Source organism: Danio rerio, chromosome 14 (assembly GCF_049306965.1).
Source record: "Danio rerio strain Tuebingen ecotype United States chromosome 14, GRCz12tu, whole genome shotgun sequence".
Taxonomy (NCBI): Eukaryota; Metazoa; Chordata; class Actinopteri; order Cypriniformes; family Danionidae; genus Danio; species Danio rerio.
Genome location: NC_133189.1, coordinates 7,938,031 through 7,961,934, shown reverse-complemented (window position 1 = coordinate 7,961,934; position 23,904 = coordinate 7,938,031). Strand labels below are relative to the sequence as shown.

At 34.9% G+C, this 23,904-nt stretch overlaps 1 protein-coding gene and 1 long non-coding RNA gene across 3 annotated transcripts in view; one reads left to right on the top strand and one right to left on the bottom strand.

The window, feature by feature from the left end:
* LOC141377681 (uncharacterized) overlaps nt 1-13,370 on the bottom strand; it is a 17,712-nt gene extending 4,342 nt beyond the window's left edge. Inside the window, exons 1-2 of one of the 2 annotated variants that reach the window (XR_012390211.1) lie at nt 12,669-13,370; nt 1,754-1,841 (exon numbers count right to left, since the gene is read on the bottom strand). This is a non-coding gene — a long non-coding RNA (uncharacterized lncRNA). Of the gene's footprint in view, nt 1-1,753; nt 1,842-12,498 lie in introns of both variants that reach the window. The other variant, XR_012390212.1, reaches the window with a different exon arrangement.
* Nucleotides 12,774-23,904, top strand: dnd1 (DND microRNA-mediated repression inhibitor 1). The gene is given in 4 exon segments (NM_212795.1): nt 12,774-12,877; nt 13,050-13,155; nt 19,360-19,821; nt 22,814-23,904. Coding segments are annotated over 4 exon segments (1,236 nt in total). The 5' UTR covers nt 12,774-12,835; the 3' UTR covers nt 23,440-23,904.

The window sequence follows — 23,904 nt, the reverse complement described above, 5'->3', positions numbered from 1 at the left end:
TTCTGTCACTAATTATTCACCCCACATTACCTATCCTAGCTAGAAATTTTTAGTTCTTTACATGTTCTGAGAATATTACCAAGCAATGTTGCATTACTGTTTTCGGCGGGTAGTTTTGTTTTAGTTCCTAGAACATGCTCTTAAAAGATAAAATGAATATAAATAAAGATGTAAAAAATATTAATAAAAATAAATAATGATGTTCTCTAGAAACATTCTAATCACATTTGCTGGTAACAATTTAAGAACATTAAATTCTAATATTCTTGTTACATTATTAGTGGGTAGTTTTCTTTAAGTTCCGAGAATGTTCTCTTTAAAGGTAGGAAAACATTCTCTAAAACATTCTAAAAACGTTTCGAAGTAACATTGCTACAACATTATACACTAGCGTTTGAATGTATTGTTTTGTTTTCCCCAGAACATTCTCTTAAAAGATGACTAAGCATTCTCTAAAACATTGTAACCACGTTTGGAGGTAACTTTGTTAGAACCTTATTAGGGCTAGTTTTAGTTTAGTACACAGATTGTTCTTTTAAAAGAAAGTCTTTTCGGATGAGACGTTAAACCGAGGTCCTGACTCTCTGTGGTCATTAAAAATCCCATGGCACTTCTCGCGAAAGAGCAGGGGTGTAACCCCGGTGTCCTGGCCAAAGTCCCTCTATCGGCCCTTACGATCATGGCCTCCCAATCATCCCCTTCCACTGAATTGGCTCTATCACTGTCTCTCCTCTCCACCAATAGCTGGTGTGTGGTGAGCGCACTGGCGTCGTTGTCCTGTGGCAGCCGTCGCATCATCCAAGTGGATGCTGCACACTGGTGGTGGTGTGGAGAGACCCCCCCACATGATTGTGAAGCGCTTTGGGTGTATGGCCATACACAATAAATGCGCTATATAAATACACATTACATTACATTACAAAATATACATTACATTACATTACATTACAAAAGATTGGTAAACATACTCTAAAACATTCTAAACCTGTTTAGTGGTAACATTGTTGAAACATTATATTTTAACATAATTACAACATTTTAGGGTATTGTTTTATTTTACTACACTCTCTTAAAAGACAGGTAAATGTTCTCTTAAACGGGATTAAAATGTTTAATGATACCATTGTTAAAATATTAGGCTCTAACACTTTTAGCAGGTATTTTGTTCTAGTTTCCAGAAAGTATTCTTTAAAGTCAGGACAATATTCTCTAAATATTTTACATGATTGTTAATAACATTGTTTGCTTTCTTTTTTGTTTCCAAAATATACAGTAATGATATGAAAGACACAAAACACTCTCTATAACTACCTAAAATGTTTAATTTTACTGTACCAATGTGAAAAAGAGAGTTTTTCTAAGAGAACATTGTTAAATCTGGTCTCTTAACAACATTTTCAAAATATAGCTAGAATGTTCTTGATCATTGTTTTGGGGAATTTTTTTATTTTTATTTTTTTTAATATGCATTGGATATTACATTAAAATGTTTTCTTTAAAACATTGACACAACCTTAGGGAATGTTAGCCAAAGTTGAGAAAACGTTTCCTTCTAGCTGGGATGTTTCCATTCAACAATTCTTATGCACATTTTGCAACATTTAGGCTCATTCTGAAAATGTAGCCTTATATATATTTCTGGAGATCGCAAACTACGTTGCCAGAGTTACGAAAGGCTGCATTTAGTCTTTAAAACAAACGCTGAAGGGTGGTATGAAGCATTAGTTTTCTCCCTTATCAGTTGACCATATACCTCCATGTGGATGGCTTTCCCGCTGTTACCAGTTTGTCCAGTGACTCGCTGCATACGTCGGCGGACTTGAGATGCAGAACAGAGTTGACTGCGATGATGGGGTTCCAGTCCAGCGAAGAACAGTTCCAGAAAGCAGGTAAAACAAAAAAGAAAATAAACACATCAATAACAGGGTGAGAATGTGGTACAATCTAAAAACAATATAATAAAATTCAGTCTGCCGCGGGGCTTTTCTTTTTCTGGATTGCTTTTTAAAACACTATTGGTTGGGTTTCATGAATAAGGAGAGTGGGTCAGTGGATCGGTCAGTCAGTCAGTCGACAGTGGCCTCTGGTGGATTTACACGAGAAAAGCAGCACGAATGGCACTCGCAAGAGAAATTTTAGACCTGAAAAAACAAACGCAGTGGCCTCTGGTGGATTCGCAAAAACAAAAACTGCAAAAAACATAGCTCCTGCGACGTATTTGGCACTCTACAGAAATCTATACTGGGGGTACATTATCAGAATAAGCCGGTGTTGGCATTTTGGAATATTGTATAAAAAATAATGCTTAATGGAAATGGCAAGATTCGCATAAATTTGGAAAATGTGCATAAATAAAACGTATGCACATAACGGAGTAGGATAAACACACAAAAAAATGTGTATTAACTACGATGAAAACCAAATAAATTCCATGTACCATCAAAAAAGGTATCAAAAAACAAAATGGGTGTGTTAAGACAGTATAAAGGGACAAACCAGTAGACTAAAATATCTAAAATGTTTTTTTGTCATCCTAAAAAATAAATTCCTTAATCAAAGTGGTTTAGTATTATTACTGTCTTAAGCGTCTATGCTCCAAAAAGCACCTCACGTCTCCAGAAGTCGTTCCACGTTTATTGTGTTTATTGCATCTTTTGAGGCGCAAGTAGTATAGAAAAAATGCCCACTGTGGCTTCTTCTATTCATTAAATCTAAATCTATAAAACTATTAACCTATTTAAATCTATTAACTATTAATTCCATTTTCTTTTTGATATTTTGATATTTCTTTTTGATATTTGAAAATATTTATATTTTTCTTTTTGAAATCAATGGTTATTAGTTTCCAACATTCTTCAATATGTCTTCTTTTTTATAAAGTAAATAAAGGTTTAGTTTTCAACTACTTGAGTGCAAGTAAACAGTGTGTAAATTTTATTTTTTCACTGAACTATCCCTTTAAGTGATGCAAATCTTATCATTAGATTGTTATTCAACAGAATTTATCACATTTTAATTTATCACAGTTCAGATTTTTTTATTATAATGTGTTAAAAAGTGTCATTTTGGGGGCGTGTACACAGCTCGCTGTTTTAGGGGTGTGTAGCTTCACATGAAAATTAGTTTTGACTTCCTGTCCAATGTAAAAAGGGGGTGGAGCCAATAGCTCCCCGCTCTGTGTTTGGCAACAGACAGGCAGGCAAAGAGAAGCGACATGAGTGAGAGTACCAGCATTCAGCCGTACATGTACGACTCGGACACAGACCAAGCAGAGAGAACAAAATCATTTGTGGATGAATGGTTGGGCAAGAGCCTCCTGAAGGCTAATTTATACTTCTGCGTCAAATGCACACGTATGCTATGGCGTTGACGCATAGCCCTTCACCATGGCCGTCGTTGTCGCTGATGTGCACCTCTCAAAAAATGTAACTACACGGTCGCAACAACGCGTAGCGGAAGCTCTGTAATTGGTCGGCTTGGTAACGCTGACGAGTCTGGGCGAGACCGAGAGCCGCGTGAATGGTGCGACCCCGATGGAGCGATTGTTTACAAGTGTAGAGTGCTGTGAAGGAGCTCCGGATGGAAAATTTTGTTTTGTGTTTACCTCATAGTTAAAGTTGTTGCACGTCCGCCGGTTCCTGCCTCAAAATGAGCGAGTTTGAGCCACTTGTACATCCAGGAAGTGTTCAGGAAAAGCAAAAGAGCAGCGAAGAAACTCGACACAGAGGAACATTAACACCTCACTGCCAACTAGCGTTTCGGAAGTGTTAATGCAGACAGACAGAGACCGCACGCAGAAGTATAAATGCACAGCTACGCGCGTTGCATGCGCCGTGGGTTACGCCGGTCACTTGAAGTATAAACCAGGCTTGAGAGGGGAACCTCAGCCAATGAGGGCAGAGGGGCAGTGGCTCTAGCCACCGGGCCACCCCCCTGTACACGGCCCTGATTCAGTGGCACTCTGTGGCACGGCAGAAACATGAAATGTCCAGAATCGTGGCTGGGATGTCGCGGACAGTCGCCGACTTGGAGCGCTGTTGTGTGTACCCTGATAGAAACCTATGTTTAGAATTACAAAATGCATGGCGCTGCGTGGCGCGACACACAGCGGTGCTTCTGGTGTGCAACCTGCAGGCAAGTTCATTAATTTATTTCCAATGGAGAGACGCGCATGTGAGGCAACGCACTTGCACTTTCCAGCTGCACCTAGTTAAGATCACAGGGAGCTTCTGTGACCGCGAGAAATGCAAACGGCTGAAGTTAAAGGTAGACGCAATGAAAAGTACACATGTTTGCAAACCTACCTAAAGTTACAAACAACAATTCCAATGAGCACGATCGTGTGGTGAATGCTGATCTTGTGTTGAGCCCAATGAGCCTTGCATCTAAAAATAGAGCAAGGGTGTTCCTAGTGTTATCGCTTTGACTCACATGCTGAAAATGGCGGGCTTTAAACAACAAACTGAGGATATGGTAATGCGCGCCTGTCAATCAATATTGGTGGGCGGGGAGACCACATTCCTATACGTCAAAGTGCGGTCGGTCTGAAAAGCGCTCTAATTGGTCCACCGTTTTTATGTTGTTAAATTGAAAAAAAGGACTGGGTGTGTTTATATCACCCCAATATGACGGTCTATACACTATATATACACACGTCTGTCCAAACAGCTTGAAAAGTATCCATAGGTGCACCATAGGTGCCCTTTAATAGTATTATAGTTTATTAATTCACTTTTTTATAATAAAATGAGAAATAAAAGTGCTAAGATAATAGAAAATAAGTGCTTTAGGTTTTTTCTTCCTTTCTTGTAATTCAGTAAACTCTAAAATTCATGAGATACACGCCACTGACACATTTTTAAATGTGATGGTCTTTACTCAGTTCTAATAACTAAATTCGGTAACACTATAAAAACTGCACACCTTGTATCATTTGTAAAGCAAATTTAGTAAAACCTGGTTCAATTCCATGTCAACAGTTCCTTTAGAAATATTACTCCACGCAAAAAAAAAAAAAAAACCTTTCAATACTTATTTTCCCCACTGTTTATAAGTGCATATGTATTGATTTAAAATCCCACGTCAGATGAAGCACTTCTAAGTTAGAGTTCACTGAAACCCCTTGAAAGTTAGTTGAGTGTGTTTACAGCATGAGTGACAGGACTGAAGATATGAGTTTTGACATTGGACAGATTGTGTGTCCCTCGGTGAGCCCCGCGGTGGCAGATCAGCTTCATGAGAAGTGTGCGTGCACATGATGACTGCGCGTGCGTGTGTGTGTGTGCGTGCGCGCGCATATCAGGACAGGCGCACAGATGTGTTTTTGGACCCCACGGCAAAGGAACTGCTGTCGTTCCGCGGCTCGCAGCGCAAATCAGCCGGATAACATCAGTCAGATCGGCCCGCTTTTAACGTTTAGATGTAAAAGGTTATAAATTAATTAGCCAAAAGGCAGACACAGCACTTTGAATAAACAAGAAACACGGCAATATCAGAATTACAACTTAATTACGCCTGTCATATAAACTCGCGCAGGTTTAGGGATGCTTTTTATCACCTTCAGGCATTAATGAATAAAGAAAACCCACAAGTAATCCTACAATAAGCACAACTCCAATTTGTGAAAATGACATGCGAATCAGTATTAAAAGATTTTGGTAATAAATTAATTAAAAAGTGTTCATCTTATCGTGCGCGACTGCAGCACACGTGACAACGCGATGCGGTTTTATGACCTTCGAGTGTTTTTGTCGCTTTTATTATGAGGTGTTGATGTGATCATTTCCATGCAAACATACTGTGATTGCACTAAAACGACATATCACATCTCACAGACAGGAGGAGAATGGAAAGATGAGGCGCAGAATGGAGCGAGACAACCATGAACCGGTTGTCTGTCTGTTCTTCTTTTTTCTTCTTCTTTTCAGAGAATTAAAAGGCTGTAAAGCAATGGAGGGATTTTCTCCAGCTAAAAGTCAGAGCTGCAGGCCGCACTGAGAAGTAAGCGAGATTCTGCCTTTCATCTGGCAGACTGGCACAGCACCGTTTACTCTGGCAAGCTGTGTACCTGCGCGCTCGTGCATTAGTTAAGGCGCCGTTCAATCAAAAGCTGCTACAGAAAATACACTAATCGATCTTTTACAGGTGATTTATGATCCAAACTGCATTTTAAAATGTGTTTCTTGTTTATCAAAAGTGCTGTGTTTACCTTTAATTCATTAATACATTTTACATCTTGGCCATACTTTAAAAAAATACTGGTTACCTTATTTTTTATTTTTTTTTATTTAAGGGGTTATTTATTTTTAAGCAGAATCAAACTAACCTTATGAGTCCATTGAACTTATTTTTAATTGACTTAAAACAGCTTGAGTAACTTATAAAATTAAGTTAGAATGTGATTAACTTTAATAGGAGTTACAATGACTTAAAAACACTTGCTGTCAGAACTAATTGATCATATATTTTTTTGGAATAGCCTGTGATTTTGATCATTTGAACAAAAAATTTTTAATGTTTAAAAAATGTTTAATTGATTTAAATATACATTCTTGGTTAAAAACAGTGCTAAAGTCTTTTTAGCAGGGTAGTTCACCCTAGATTCTTATCTACTATGGAAGTCAATGGTTACAGCTTTTAAGCTTTCTTTAAAATATCTTCAATATCTATTTGGCCTATTTCTTTAAAATATATTTTGAGTGAACTATCCCTTTAACAGACTTCAGTTTGATAATGTTGTGAAACCTTCTGCACAAAAAAAAAGCTTTTCTATTTTTGATAGGCCTACATAAATTTGGCTGTATAAATAAAAAAAATAATAATAATACTAATACATTAATAAACAAAAGTAAGATTTACTACAAAATTAAGCAATCGTTGCAAATATATTTACAAATATAGGCTAATTACAGACTAATATTTAAAGAAATAAATGATTCATATTTTGACAGAAAAATTATTAAAGTAAAAATTATTTTAAATAAAACAATAACAAAAAAATTGAGGGTGAATTATGCAAACACACATTTATTAATCAGATGTATTTTTGTTCTAACTTTAAAATTAATGAAATTGTGAAGACATTTGAGTTTATTAGTTTTTTTAATTTGTACTTTTTTGGCTTACTGACTAATTTATATATTTCTTTCACTTTTTATATTTGTGGACTATTTTAATATTTTTTTATATATTTTTTTACTCTAAATGTATTTGATGTAACTGTTTAAACGTTCCTTTTATTTAAATGATTAATATTTTATTTAAATGATTAATATTTTGATATAAAATAAATTCATTCATTAATTACAATTAAATTTATTTAAAATAAAACATAATATAACAGAATAAATTTTGTTTATATATTAGACAGATTTTTTGTTTTCATTTTAAAATAAATATAATTGAAAACATTTGTTAATTTTTGTTTTAAAATTTACTCGATTTGATTACTGACTGATTTATTGATTTCCTTCTCTTTTATTATGTTAAACATTTTTATTATGTTATACATTTTACATTAAATGTATTTGATATACTGTTAAAACATTCCTTTTAATAAAAAAATACTAAAAATATATAATAAATGGTTAATATTTTGATACAAAATATATAATTCATTATTACATTAAACTTTATTTAAAATATAACACTTAAAATATAACAATAATATAACTAACTGAGGGTGAACTATGTATTTATTACATTTACATATTACACATTACATTACTTTTTTATTTTAATTTATTGGCTTGACGTATAACTGCTAAAACGTTCCTTTTTTAAATAAAAAATATTATTTAAAATATATATTAAATGATTAATATTTTTATATAAAATAAATTATTTATTAATTACATTAACAATAAATAAAACAATATTTAAAGTAACTGAGGGTGAATTATGTAAGCAAATATATACGTTTATTAATTAGATGGATTTTTGTTCTCTTTTTTAAATTATTGAAACTTTATTTCAAAACATAATATTGAAAAATTACGTTTTTTTTATATATTTTACTTCATTTGCTTACTGACTCATTACTTCTCTTTTAAAATTTGTTAATATTTTGCGACACAATGGCACAGTCCTTAGCACTGTGGCCTCACAGCAAAAAGATCATTGGTTCGAGCCCTGCTGGGTCAGTTAGCATTTCTGTGTGGAGTTTGCATGTTCTCCTCATGTTCATGTGGGTTTCCCCTATAGTCCAAAGACATGTGCTATAGGTAAATTGAATAGACTAAATTGGCCATATAGAGTGCATGAGTGTGTATGAGTGTTTCCCAGTACTGGGAGCTGGAAGGGCATCCGGTTTGTAAAACATATGCTGGATAAGTTGGTGGTTCATTCCGCTGTGGCAACCCACAAGTGTGGATTAATAAAGGGAATAAGCCAAAGGAAAGTTTATAATTTTTTATATTTTTTTCCCTTAAATGTATTTGATGAACAACTTTTATAACATTCCTTTTTAAAAAAAATTAGTAAGAAAAAGTGTTATGTGCAAAAATAAAAATGAATAAATAAATACGGTGCTAAAAGTAAAAAGAAAATATTTTCCAAATAAAATTTCTGGGCCCATTTTTAATATTAATTTTCCACAGGTGAAGCTGGCTCTTCATGCAAGAAGCTATAGATGCCTTTTACATTTCACCTCGTAAAGATGAGTACGGAGTGTTTTTTCTGTCTTTCCCTTTTGGTAATGCATGTTTTAACAAGCGTGGCCTTTGAAGTGGAGTTACAGAGAAAGGTAGCAAATATCTTGAGATTATTTATTCACACTCGACAGCTTAAAATGAAGTGTGAAAAAATGTGTTTGGAGCGGAACTCTTGCATACTGTGCGGTGAACTCTGTTGCCTGCTGCTTTTAAAAACATACAGTAGAAATCTAAACTAGAGAAAAAGCTACACTTTCCTATACTTCAGTCACTTTCTGCATTGCTAGTGTTACCCGCCGGTCCTACACCACCCAACCAGCCCAGAGCTGGGATCGAACTGGCAACCTTCCGCATGGGAGTTGGTTGCTCTAACAAGGAGGCTAAAGACCACAGCCTCTAGCGATTGTTGCTAGAGCACCTTTAGAGGTCAGAGGAGTGAAGTTCACCTGCACAGCACTTACTAGCTGGCCTCCGTTACACTAGCAAACCCAAAGAAATCTTTCTATAAAAATACACTTATTTTCCTGTAGAGGGTGACACGGTGGCTCAGTAGTTAGCACTGTCGCCTAACAGCAATAAGGTTGCTGAGTCCCAGCTGAGTCAGTTCGCATTTCAGTGTGGAGTCTCCTCATGTTGGCGTTGGTTTCCTCTGTATGCTCCGGTTTTCCTCACAGTCCAAAGACATGTGCTATAGATGAATTGAATAAATTAAATTGGCCAGTGTGTGAATGAGTGTAAATAGATGTTTTGCAGTACTGGGTTGAAGCTGGACATCCGCTGTGTAAAACATTTACGCATTTCAGCAAATAAACACCCTGAGATTCCCAGAGATGGGTTGCAGCTGATAGGGCATCCGCTGTGTAAAACATTTGCTGGATAAGTTGGCGGATTAATGAAGGGACTAAGCCAAAAAGAAAATGAATAAATGAATGTTTATGTTCTCTATAATTTTTATATTTCTGTAAGAAATGTATTGTAATTATGACAAGTTACAAAATTTAAGTGAGAATATATATATATATATATATATATATATATATATATATATATATATATATATATATATATATATATATATATATATATATATATATAACAAAGCAATGCTACACAAGACAAACACATGAGATCTTCAAGAACAACAAGCAACAAAAAAGAAAAAAGAAAAGGAAGATTCACTGCTGTTTTTCTCTGTGGACAGTTTTATGGTCCAGGGGTCATGACCGGTCATAAACTCAGCTCAGCGGGATGCCTAATAACTGAACATGGGCCGATCTCTTTATGCACTGCCATTTTAAACACACAATAATAATAATAATAATAATTATTATTATTATTATTATTATACATTTAAATTTACATTAATAAAAAACTCCACATTTTCATATCTTGGCCAGGAATAGCCTACAATTTCAATCACTTTAATAAACAGTTTTGTAACATTTATAAAAAATAAATAAATAAATAAATAAAAAAGTTTAAAGTGTTAAATTGATTTAAAATATAGGGATATAGCTCACACTATTTTTTTCATTTTCTACTATGGATGTCAATGGTTGCAGGTTTTTAACCTTCTTCAAAATATTGTCTTTATTCTTCATCAAAAGAAAGAAACCGTATTTAATGATCATTTTAATTTCTGGGTGAACTTCCCCTTTAACTGAACAGACTTCAGTTTGACAATGTTGTTGTGTAACCAATTTTTAAGTACACTGAAATAAATGATTTCTGCTAAATTGTTGCAAACAAATTATATGGGTTGAATTTAAACAAGCAAATAAAACTTAGTAATGTTCAACTTTATTTGTTGGTATAAATTCAGCCCAAATAAATTGTTTACAACCATTTAACTTAAAAAAAAAAAAATTGTAAATCCAAGGAATCATCTTTAAATCTTTAAATATTATATACACACATTAAAAGGAGTGAAACAAAAATAAGATTTGCAAAAATAAGCAACAAACAATTATTGCAAAATTAAATATATAATTTTAAAATACAATCAATTAAAAAATATAAGAGAAATTATTAATATTTTGATATTGTTTTTCTGTGGAAAGTTTTTATGGTTTAGGGGTCGTAAACGGTCATAAACTCAGCTCAGCGAGACGCCTAATAACTGAAAAACATGGGAAAATCTCTTTATGCCCTGCCATTTTAAACACATAATAATAATAATAATAATAATAATAATAATAATAATAATAATAATAAACATTTAAATATACATTTAAAAAAAACATGCACACATTATTGTGAAAAGATTAATGTATAATTAAGACTACTACTACTACTACTATTAGTAGTAGTATTACTATTTTTATTCTTCATTATAATAATAAAATCATACAATTATAAGAGCTATTTTATGGATAATAAATCCAATATGTATACATTTTGTCACCTTGGAATAAGGAATATAAGAACTATCTGCATTCTGACTGATTTTGAAATATTGAGCTTCAAAGTTTTGGCATTTCATAGCAAACAGTATGTGTAACATTTGTTTTTGTAAATAAAATAAAAAGTCTTAATGTAAACAACTTATTAAAAAACATCCCATAATATAAATTGTCATTTAATAAGAATATATTTCAACAACTCAATTTTGACAAATCTCAGATAGGATCTTATAATTCTAAGGGGACGACTTGTACAAGCAATGCTACAGCCCAACACACAGCATAAAACTACAGGGAGGAGTGGGGACAGCTGCAACACTTTTGGAATTTTCTTCAGTTTCTTAGAGACAGTTTTTCGTGGATACCCAAAATTTTAATATAATAAACCCACATCTATCAGACACCCACCCACATTGTTATATTTGTACAGATGATAATATACAGCAGAATTTAAACTTGAACAACGTCAAATGTTGCAACTGACCCCGAGCATTGGGACGGTTGCAACTTTCATTGAATTGTATTGATAAAAAAAATTCTAAAACATCTGGTTGGATTTTATTTACTTTTTTTTTGTAAATTGGTTACAATTTTTAATTGATAATTTAAATACGGACTATTAAAAGAACACGCAACAACCATGTTTTGGTCAATTATCAGGCCTACAAAATAACCTGAACAATAATATTTGTTAAATTTCCTGAAAATCTAGAATGAACCTTTGCTAAACAATTATTTAGTTAAATAAATTTAAACTGTAATAAAATTAAAATAGTTACTTGTTCATATAGTAACCTATTAAATGATTTCTGTAATCAGGGACTCCATACTCAGTCAACCATGATTAAATTTCCTGTGCTACAGTAGGTACATACAACAGCTTTAACACTTGGTGGCTACCTATTTGAAGGCAAGGTAATATTTGGAACATTAAACAAAAATTGCTCTACCTTAAAATTAGTTTTACACTGAAGGAATGGTCACATATGGCTGATTTATCTCATATTGAAGGAGTCTGACTGAGAATATGTATAATCAACATATTTAGCTCAATCCTGAATGGAGAAATAAATTGTTGCAACTGCCCCGTGTTGCAACTGTCCCTGCTCTCCCCTACTGTACTTTTAGAATTTTGCAAAAACCACAAATTAAAAAATAAACTACTAACCAGGATAAATAACGCTAAATATTTTTTTTTAAAAAGGCTGTAGTCTATTATTTTCCAGACAAACGTGGTTTTTCCACTTGATGTTTGTATTAGGAACCAAAACACAAGTTGAGCAAGCCACACATTTCTAACATGTTACAGCACTTATTCTTCAAAACAAGTATTTTTAAGACTTGCAATAAACACTATTTCACTCTACACAACTGGTCAGCAAACAAACTTAATTTAATTTAGGCTGTTAAAATGCAACAAAGTATCCAGAATGGCGTTCACTCACAAAAAATTCACAAGCACGGCCGCCACCTGCTGGCGAAGAGTGAACTCTTTGTAGTTTCTAACCAAATTCCTTTCTTAAAAAGTTCCCTAACACTCGTCTTAAAGAAAATAAAGACTCCAAACACGAATTAAACAACAAACATCAGTCTAAAACGCCTTGTCTTAAAACACCTTAAGTGAAATTTCCTCTGAGGGTCTGAAATTTGAGCGCGTTTCACAGAATCCGCCCACTTGCTCCAACAGTCCAATAGCGTCTCTAGGAGTCATGAGGTTTCTTTTAATGACCTTTTCTTGACTTTTCCACCAATTTACAGGTGTGTCTATCATCATCATCACAGATGGTCGGAGACATGGATGCCCAGCAGCAGGAGCTTCAGCAGGTAAGCGAGTTTATTTACACGTTTATAAACAACACGCCTGTTTTGCAAACAGTTTAACTTTTCGGTCGAATGTTTATTAGTATGTGTGTGTCGGTTTGACACTTGAAAGGCCGTCAATTCCTCAATACACCACGCCAAAAACATTAACATCCCCTCTCTAATTTGATGGCAGATTCTGAACCCGCAGAAACTCAAGTCTCTGCAGGAATGGATGCAGAGGAACTCCATCACTTTAACCCAAGTCAATGGGCAGAGGAAATATGGTGGTCCTCCTCCAGGTAAGTGCCCCTCCATCGACCTGAGAGCAGCATTTGAGCAATCATAACGCTCTTTTATGCCTCACTACACTACTATTTGACTCTTGTTAATAAAGACGAGCACATGGCATCATTTAAGCTTTGCATTTTGCTTCGTGGTACTGAGCAGAAACAGAAAGTCGTCGTTTGGGGATTAAAATAGCTTGTCTTGTGGTTATAACGCACTTTAAGGATCTTCTGAAAGTTTGAGCCATGCCTCTTTTGTGCTTTGCATTAAAACGTGGACACCTGGAGGTCAATCAGGCTGCAGTCTGCTCACAGCTGCTCAGCTAGAGGTGATTTTAGATGATTGGTGTATGAAGGAGATTGATTTGTAGATGAGGGGATTTGACATTAGATGTGTATAAAACAAACACACACTACTGTACTGTTTGTTTTTAAAATATTTTTAAAAAATGTTAAAATCTCGCAGTCTAGTTGTCTTTTTTCATACTTCTTAAAGTGAGTTGTTATATAAATTTAATAATATTTTATCATATTGTTAATTGTAAATATGCATGGGCCTGTGTCCTGACATCAGATTATGCTACCAGCACTGTATTTGAATGTTTCTTAGGTTGGGGTTAGGGCGATATTAAAGCTTTATATCACACTACTCCACTTTAAAAGTTGGTAGCAAAATCTGAAGGGTAGCATATTGCGTCATCAAAATGTGCTACCTACCTTTTGAATGGGAGGTAAAGCTGCGGTCACACTAGAGTTTGGCTGTTTCTCAATATGCGTTCTTCAGCGGTCTTGCGTCCTCGTGTTCTCGTGAAACGTCATCATCAGCTGCCTAAGTTCAGTTCCAATACTCAAGACCGCAAGTACGGAGGACGCGTGAAACTTCCCGGATGTGTTCTTGATTTCGAGGATGCACTGATGCTGACTTGAGCACCGAACTCGCTCTGGAAGTCCCAGAAGTCATTTCGACTGGAGGTGGGAAGCGCTGCATTTTATTTAGATTTATTATTAAAGTTTAGAGACATCACTTATTTACCTCAGGAGTTTCCCTAAATGAAACGGTGAAAGTAAACATTAACATGAACATCTTAATAAAGGAATAAACACATTAAGAGTTGTTTGCTGAAATTCGTATTAAAATCTGTTTTATTTATATTGTGCAGAGTATATTTCTAATGTTTTTATGCAAAGTATATATTTTGAAGAGGGGAAAACCATAAATCGTTGTATGAGTGCTGTAATGTTTAAATAATTTCCATTTAAAACACGTGAAGGTCACATGACCATCAGGAAGAACGCAGCATCCCATTTCTCAAAGGACGCGTTCTCTGCCCTCGCGGTCTCCTGAGTTTGTTCTTCCGAGGACACCTGGCAAGACCGCACTCTAAAAGAACGCAAGTCCATTCTCTGCGTTCTTGGAATTGAGAAACAGCCTTTGTGTATGCGAAATTCTGTCGTACAGCGCTGCGAAAAGGGGCGGGATTAAACAAGATTATTAGCCATTTAAAAAAGCGAGCGATTGCTCCATGTTTTAAATTCACTGTTCAGAGAGGTCATGTTTTGATCCTCTATTGGTCTCACGCAGTCAAGTGATGCGATTTCGCAGGTCAGAGGTCACCAAGCTTGAACTTTGCACCGCAGCAACCTGCGAAACTTGACGCATGATCCCGCGTTTCCTGTCTGACGCATGAATGGAAGTCTATGGGGAGAAAAGCCCAGTGTGACCGCAGCTTCAGACTATCTGAAAAAGTAGGACCAATCAACAGAACACCTGTATAAGATTCTGACGGATGATAACCTGGATAAAAATATCACAGTATTGTAATTACTGCTCTGTTATATGTTCTTTTTAAATGTCTGGCTAAAAATAGCAACCTTTTTTCCCCATTGATCACAATATATTTTATTTAAAGGAACATTTAAAATATGGTGAAACAGTAAACATGTCAGGCAAAATAATTTAAATAAATAATTGACTTGAAAAGACATCTTTGGATATCTTTCTTTTCTGTGGATATAAAGTAATCCACGCCACTGTTCAGGTCAAAAGCATGCATGGATGTTGGTTTAGATTTTGTTTTTCAGATGTTTTCTGAATTGTTGACTGACCAGTATGGGTTTCCTAATAGAGATACTGTTGCCCTAATAAACGAAATAAAATAGTTGTAGAAATCACATAAAAACATCGGGCATATATCTTTTTCATATATCATAACAGATTTTTCTGCAGCTTTAAAACCTAGGCTTTTCCAAACCATGGTAAATAGTGATGTAATGGATCACAAATCTCACGGTTTGGATCACTTTATGTTTTTTTGCGGATTGATCTTTCGGATCAGCCAAAAAGGGAAGGAGACAAATGTAATTTGGTTTCCATTTATTACAAAAACAGTACTGCTAGACAACTTTTTGATTTAACAAACAGAACTTAAAACCTGTAATGTTATTACAAATAAAATGAGAAATAATTAGCGGATTTAAAATAAATGGTAAAATACTCAGTAGTGTGTAAAATTCACTGTTACTACGACTGTTGCTGATATGTAGAAATCTAACATTATGGCCCAGTTTCACAAACAGGGCTTAGGTTAAGCCAGGACTAGGCCTTAGTTAAATTAGGCTATTTAAGACAAATTTATAAAAATGGCCTTAGAAAAATATTACTGATGTGCACCTGGAGACAAAAAAAATGACACTGACATATTTAAGACATCTCTCTACAAGTTATTTTGAGTTGAGACAGCTCAAACATGCAATTTAATCTTGACTAGCCTTAAACCTTGTTTGTGAGACCGGGGTTATAATTTGTGCAACCCATTTTTAGTCTCATTTTTAATAAATTATTGAATTATTCACTCATAAAACTTTATTGCTAGATGTATCATATTAAAAGAACTACTCAGTGGCATAATTTTGATCGCCACCTATTAGTTAAATAATGTCATTTCTGCTTACAAATTTAATTTTTGAGCGTCGTTAAATGCATATGACGGTGATTTTAATCTTTACCATAAACAGCAGTAGTTTTATATAAACTATAAACTGTTATCCCAATACTTCTGTGTTATTTGACTGTTTGTAACTTCATAAATAACTCAAAAAACTTAAACTTAATCTCTTAGGATTAATAAACGTATTCAAATCACCATCATTAATAATTTGTTGCGTGGATGTTGAGATCCCGATCTTTTAATGATTTATCATGCAGCTTACACTGAATGCATTAATGCAGGCTAAACAAGTTGTGACAGAAAACACCTTTAATAACCTTAGAAACCCACCACATCCTGAATAACCTACCACAACTATCTCTATCATCATTATATTTTAAAGGAAAGCCTAAATGCTTTACATGTGATTTGAATGACAAGTACAAGTAAAAAAATATATTACTCTGTGAGTCATGTGTGTTTTGAAACTACGGGTTGTGATCCGTTCGAATCACGGATTAACCGTGATCCATTACACCCCTAGTGATAATCCTTGAAACCAGTTATTGTCCCATGCCTAATTGTAAATAATTTCATTTAAAAGAATGTAAGGTTTACATGATTCACTCTTTTACAAAAACAGTTGTTTGCTTAAAGAAGAGTGCATTTATTTATTTATTTATTCATGTATTGTTGTAATTGTTTAATGTCTTCTGAAGTAAAACAAAAATCCTTTTCAGGGGTTTTATTAAGCTTTTTTTAATGCAAAAATCATGAACTTGCCGACAGAGCCTCAGCTCAGCTAGTTTTTATTCTTCTTTGATCTGGTCTCTGGTTGGTGTTTATTTTATGATGTTTTCATGAGTAATAGTATTTATCGTGTGATGTTTTCATAAACTGTTATACGTCTGTAGGATCATGTCAAGAGGAAGAGCATTCGCCTTTATCTTTTGCCTTGATGTGCCTGGAGCTTGATGGACGGTGAAATGTGTCATCATCACATTAATGCAGTTTATAAACTACCTAATTATTTCAGTCTGACCTTGGCAATTTGATAATTCCTTTCCAACATCTATGATCGTCTTCCTTTATTATATTACATTTAAGATGTTTTATCTTGGATGAAGCTTTGAAGTTACAGCTAACCATGTGTGTGTGTGTAAGAACCTGTTGTGTAAATACTGTCATAGTAGTTGTCTGATTGATTGGAAAGGTACGTTTTGAAATGGATTTCAGAGTAGTTGGACATTTATCAAGATGAATTTATGACTGTTTAACTAAGTAAACTATAGGGAATAATCCATGATAATGTGAGATGTTGACTGTGTTTAAATAATTTTTAGTTTGACTGTATATCAATAGGGTTTCTTCAATCTAACCCTGTTCATAATTTTAATAATGTATTATTTATTTATTATTTAAAGGGTTCTTGCACATTTTAAATTCAAGTTTAAGCCCCTTTCAAGCACATTCTAGGTGCATTTGTAAACTTTTCTGGCACTAAGCTTTTCTGGCACTAAGCTTTGCACTCATCATAGCACACGTGTTGCTGATGATGTGACAATAAAAGTGATTTGATTTGACTTTACAGTTGAAGTATGTACAGTACATTTGTAAATTGCTACATCACATATAGTAGTCAAGGAAAAAATTGATGGCATGTTTGCCCCAAATCCAACATCAGATTGCTCTCATTCACTTTCTAACATGTGATTTACTCTCATCTTAAATGTGTTTCATCATAAATTTATATACATTTAAATTTCAAAGCAGATCATGCTATAGGCACACAAAAAAAAGATTTGTTTAAATGGGTAATTATTGTTCCCTACTTGGTAAGATACATTTATGATAGCAACAAATTTACATTTTTAAACAGTTTCAAGACTTTATCTAGAATTCAAGCACTTTTCAAACCTTAAACACTAGATTAAAATGTAAGCATTTTCAAGGAATTCCAGTGTTAATTAGGCATGGAACGATAACCGTTTTCAAGGTATACTGGAAAAGTCAAGGTTTTAAAACCGCCAAAATTTTCTGTAATATCGTTCCTAAGGTACGTGTAAGATTATTATTTTTTATTTACTTTTTTTTTTTTAGGATAACAGTATCTCCAGCAGAAAAAAATATCCAAAGATGCTGTTTTAAATTGTAAAGAAATGCGTGTTTTTGAAACAACAAAGGCAGCAGAAGTCAATAACTTATTTTAATTATTTAGCCTGACATGTTTACTGCTCCAAAATATCATGAATCGTTCAAAAAATAAAATTAATTGGTTTCAAAGGGGTTGTGTTTTTTACCTCGACATTTAAAAAGAATATTTTAGAGCAGTGAGCACAATACCGTGATAGATTTTATCCAAGGTTATCATACTGTCAGAATCTTTTACCGGCACATGCCTAGTATTAACCCTATATGAACCCGAATCTATTCATGAACTATGTCTTAATGCCTTGTAGTTGTAACCATGCTGAAACTAAGTGCTCCGCAAATATGAATGCAAAACTGTACAAGTATAGTATAACTTCATTGAAAATTTCAACATCAGTTAGTCTCGTCATATTAAAATGCTATTTTCTAAACTGTTGCAAATAAACTGTGATAATGTGAGAAAATGTTGAAGTTTAACTTTGCTAACGTCTGTAGTTGTTTGGTTTAACTATTCTGCAAATTGTTACTTTACATGGTTATTGCACTCACAGATGAAAGTTGTTATTACTCACCATCACATCCTTCTGAACCACCAATGATTTTTACTCGTCTTCAGGCCAGATGTTTTAGATTAAATCTGAGAGCTCCCTCATCCTCCATAGACAGGATATAATGAAAACTACCTCTAAACAGACCATATGCCTTCAGTGGTTCACATAAAACAAAATAACTTTTATTCAACAGTTCTTCTCCTCAGTATCAATACAGGGAGCACATTCATGAACATTGCGCTCCTTATGTGGGTTGCACTCATTAACGCTGCTGATGTATACTTTGGATGAAGTCAATATTGCTTTATGTGCAAACAATTTTTCTCATAACTTCATACTATTCCAACTGAACCACTTTCTTGGCACTGAGTCTGGAACCTTGCTGTCTACTGAGGGCTAGAGAGCTCCTGGATTTCATCTAAAATATCTTAATTTGTATTTCAAAGATGAATGAAGGCCTTGGGTTTGAAACGACATGAGGGTAGTAATTCCTGGGGAAACCAGCACTTTAAATCTAGGCCTATTCAGTGTTGTTTCTGCCTCAAAGATAAACAATTCCTCATTTTATCCCTCTTTTATTCCTCTTCCAGGTTGGCAGGGTCCTGCTCCTGGTTCGGGCTGTGAGGTTTTCATCAGTCAGATCCCGAACGACGTGTACGAGGACCGCCTGATCCCTCTCTTCCAGAGCATCGGCACCATTTACGAGTTTCGCCTCATGATGAACTTCAGCGGGCAGACCCGGGGCTTCGCCTATGCTAAGTACGGTGACCCTCTTACAGCCTCGGCTGCCGTCACCACGCTGCATCAGTACCGGCTGCCGGAGGGGGGCTGCCTGACCGTGCGCAGGAGCACCGAGAAGCGCCAGCTGCGTTTGGGGGATCTGCCCGTCAGCATGAATGAATCGAAGCTGCTGATGGTGCTCCAGATGCTCTCTGACGGTGTAGAGGACGTCCTGCTCAAGCCACCGGGGCCCAAAGGGAAAGAGGTTGTGGCTCTAGTCAACTACACGTCCCATTACGCCGCATCCATGGCTAAGAAAGTGCTCGTGGAAGGTATGCTGGGATATGGATTTTTTTTCTAAGGAATGTTGAATACACAGTATGGAGGATTAGAAATGAACATGTTTTAATTAACGTTTAAATTGCTCAAAAGTCCATGAAATTAAAATCAAGTTTTTTTGATGTTAGTAGCAGTAATGTTTTTAGGATATCTATAAGCTAGTTTGCTCCAAAACATAAAATTTGCATTTATGAGATAATAACATTTATAAAAGGAAGCTTGTAGTTTGTCACTTCCGCCTAAATAGATCAACGGTATTTATTCTCGTCACCTCATACTACAGTTTCTCATCAAATCATAACCAATCAAATGCTCTCTATTATCTGACTTGCCCCGCCCCCTTCAAGACGCTTTCCATTTGATGCGCTTGAGCTCAACCACTCTTACTGGCAGTGCAGTGATAAAACAAAACACTATTGTCTGTTTTTCTCACCCTCTTTTCTTGTTTCACTTGATTACATCAAACATCGAACAAAAATGGCACATTTTAAAGCATTTCATGGGACCGTTAAATTCAAAATATACCTAAAGGAAATGCCTCCATATATAAGCAAATATGCCTGTATATCACAAAGTACGTTCTCATTAGTTGTTTTTCAGGTACTGAAAAAGATATTTTATAATAATAGACCAAAAAAATAAATAAATTACAGCAATATTAGAATCAAAGCAATGAAAGTTCTGAATCCACAGGTCCTCTACGAACTTGTGCATTATAACCTCAAATATACACGCTTTGATAAAAAATCCAGGTTACTGAGCTTAATAGCTTTACAAAAAAATCATTTGTGATTTCTGTTTATGTTTTTTTGTTTTGTGTGTATAGCAAGCGAGGTTAAGCCGCAGTCATTCTAGAGTTTGAGCATGCGAAATTCTGTGGTTCTGTGGGATAAAATAAGATTAGATTAGTCAATGATTTACTTCATATTTTATGGCCCAATCCCAATTTTACCCCTTAGCCCTTCCCCTTGCCCCAATTCTCTTTAGCTTGAAGGCGTGGGGCTAAGGGGAAGGGCTATACACCCCTTCGAAAGGAGATTTTTCAGGAGCACACTCAAAACCAAGGGGTAAGAAAATTTCCCAGAATACACCAGCCACAACTGCAGCATGGCTGCACCCGGAAGTAAGAAAATCCACAAATTAGTTTTTTTTTGTCATTATTACGCATTTTTACAACAAACAAGCACATGTTTTAATATATTCATAACCGTGTTTTAATGTCATGCATTTAAAAAAAATGCTAAAATAAAAAAGGAGCAAAAATACAGCATACGGGCTATTCTATTGCTGCTGTGTCATCACTTATCTTGCAAGTCATATCCTTCGTGCCTCTCATTTGGGATGCGTTTCATGAACTGGCCCCCATGACAAACTAATTAAATAGCCCTGTTCTACTCCGATTCAATGATTTATGCTAAGCTAAGCTAAAAGACCCAGAGATTGGCTGAATAAATATAAAAACAGTAAAACTCCTAGAACGTAAAACATTTTAGCTTTTTCTTTTTGTCTTAGTAGTTAGTACATGATCTAACTGCAGAAAAGTCAAGCTTTAAATAGGAAAACTGCCTTTATTTTTAGATGCTAACAGTCTAGTCCGATTCAATGATTTATGCTAAGCTAAGCTAAAAGTGCTCTCAACAGACCCAGAGCTCGAGATATATTAAGCTGCAGAACCGCAGAACCACACACGTTTTAGGCACACATGATTTAGGCAAACCATATATGGTAACTAACTAACTCCTTAGCATTATCGCCACCAATTAAATTTCACAAATATGGGTTCCCTTTTCAATCATTATTATTATTATTATTATATCGTAACGATCATTTTAACATCTCTGCAGTTGTGAACTCAAATTATGTAAATAAAAATAATTGGTTAAAGACAATTATGACTTTATTCATGTGTCCACATAAACAAAGAAAACAATAGACAGTCTAATTGTAAGATTTAGTGTAATAAACAAATTCAGGATCTTAATCTTATTATACTTGGTTAAAATCACTTTGTTGTAAAATATAAAAAGCAAAGAATGTCACATTAAAATTAATTACTATAGTTAATCATTTAAACAATAAATAACATAGTTATAAACTGATTAACTACTATCTTTTACTAGACTGTCACAGCTGTTAGTTATATATATATATATATATATATATATATATATATATATATATATATATATACTTATTAATTATTAATAGTTAATTTGTTTCTATTGCTAAATGTGGGTTTAAAAACAATATATTGCTTACTATAAATTACTACAGTATTTAATGTGGGAAATCATTAATTAAAAAGTAATTAGAAAATTAAGCAAATAAACACTATTAAATCGCTTGAGTAAAATATTAATATAGTGTTATACATTTGTTACATGTAAAAAGATTTTTATTACATATAAACTGTATTATTTCCTATATTAAAGTGCTATTATTTCCTTCATTATAAATTAATTCATTACATAAATTAAACCTGTCCAATTTAGATCGTTCAGCAAGGCCAGCAAACGAGGATCTGCCATATTATTGTCAGATAATAATGACTGATCAGCTATAATGACTGATAGAAAACTGTTCAGTCTATTATATTGAATGGCGATCGGAAACAACGCTCCCCATTCGGCTATCTCGATCGCATCTTTGTGAAATGAAGTAAACACTATTGTTTATTGTGTACAATATTTATTACCCATATATATATCAAAATATATCGATGACGATGGACAAAAAGACGTTAATAATATTAACATCGGTAATAACCATATATGGTTTGCCTAGATTGCGTGGGCCAGATTGTGTTGCCTAAAACGTGTGTGGTTCTGCGGGCCTGCAGCTGGATTTTATTGCAGAGCTCAGCTTTATAGATTAAATAATATTAAAACTCAACAGATGAACTCTACAGGAGTTGTAAATTAAGCCCATTTCCAAAAAAAAGTGAAGAGTTTCTTTTGTAACCGTTTATTTCCTACGTCTTTCTAGCTTTTCGGAACCGGTACGGCATTTCCATCACCGTCAGATGGACTTCCTTCTCCAAGTCCAAGCGTGTCGAGGACACTCCCCAGGAAGACAGCTGCGTAACCCCACTTGTTCTGAAGCCGCTTTCTAAACCATCGCTCCTGCATTATGACGTCCCAGCTCACCAGTCTCTGCTTCCTCTCTTCCGGGCTGTTGGGGGTCCGACCACCAGTGAGCAGAGAGATGAGATGATTCCTCAACCCACCATAATGTCAAGAAATGAGCTGATTCCTCAATCGTCCATAAGGCAGAGAGATGAGATGGTTCCTCAGCTCCCCATAAGGCCGAGAGATGGGATGGCTCCCCAATCCCCCATTAGCCTCGACGCCGTGTCTCATCTGCAGTGGATGTGCGAGGTCAACAGACTCGGCTCTCCGCAATATGAAGTCCACTTCCATCACGCGGCTCCTGACGGATTCCTCTACTTCGCCTTCAAAGTGCTGATCCCAGGCCTGCCGCTGCCCCTGTATGGGTTCGTCCAGATCCTGCCAGGCACCAGCGCACGAGCCATGAAGAGTGAAGTTTACCGGGCCGCCGCTGAACAGGTGATCCAAACCTTGTGCCGAGTCTCAAATTTGCGGCCTTTCTAAGAATGTCAGATTATGGCTTGATCGAATGTGATTGTGATCAGTTTTACGTTCAGTATTATGTACTGTTCCGGTTATAGATGATGAATATGTGGAAATGTAATGAAAAATAAGCATTTAGTTTACTGTTGATGAAGAGAAAAAAAAAGGTGACCAAGGCAGTATTACTTTTATTTGATTTTATTTTTTTCAAGCTCTTGACTTTAGTGGTTTGAAGTTTTATGTTCTCGTCGTTTTATAATATTTTAACTATGTAATATTAATAATTGAGTTGTTTTAGTCAGCCTCATCATATTAGGATGACTGCATGTTTTCACGCTTTTCTTTTGAGTGTTTTTCACTGTATTTCGACTTCACTTTGGTTTGCGTTTGTCACGATTGTTCTTTTTGCATGGTGTGCTCCTTGTGTTTCCTTGTTTGATGGGTTGTACTGACTATAAATGACTTTTGTACAATAAATAAGTTGTT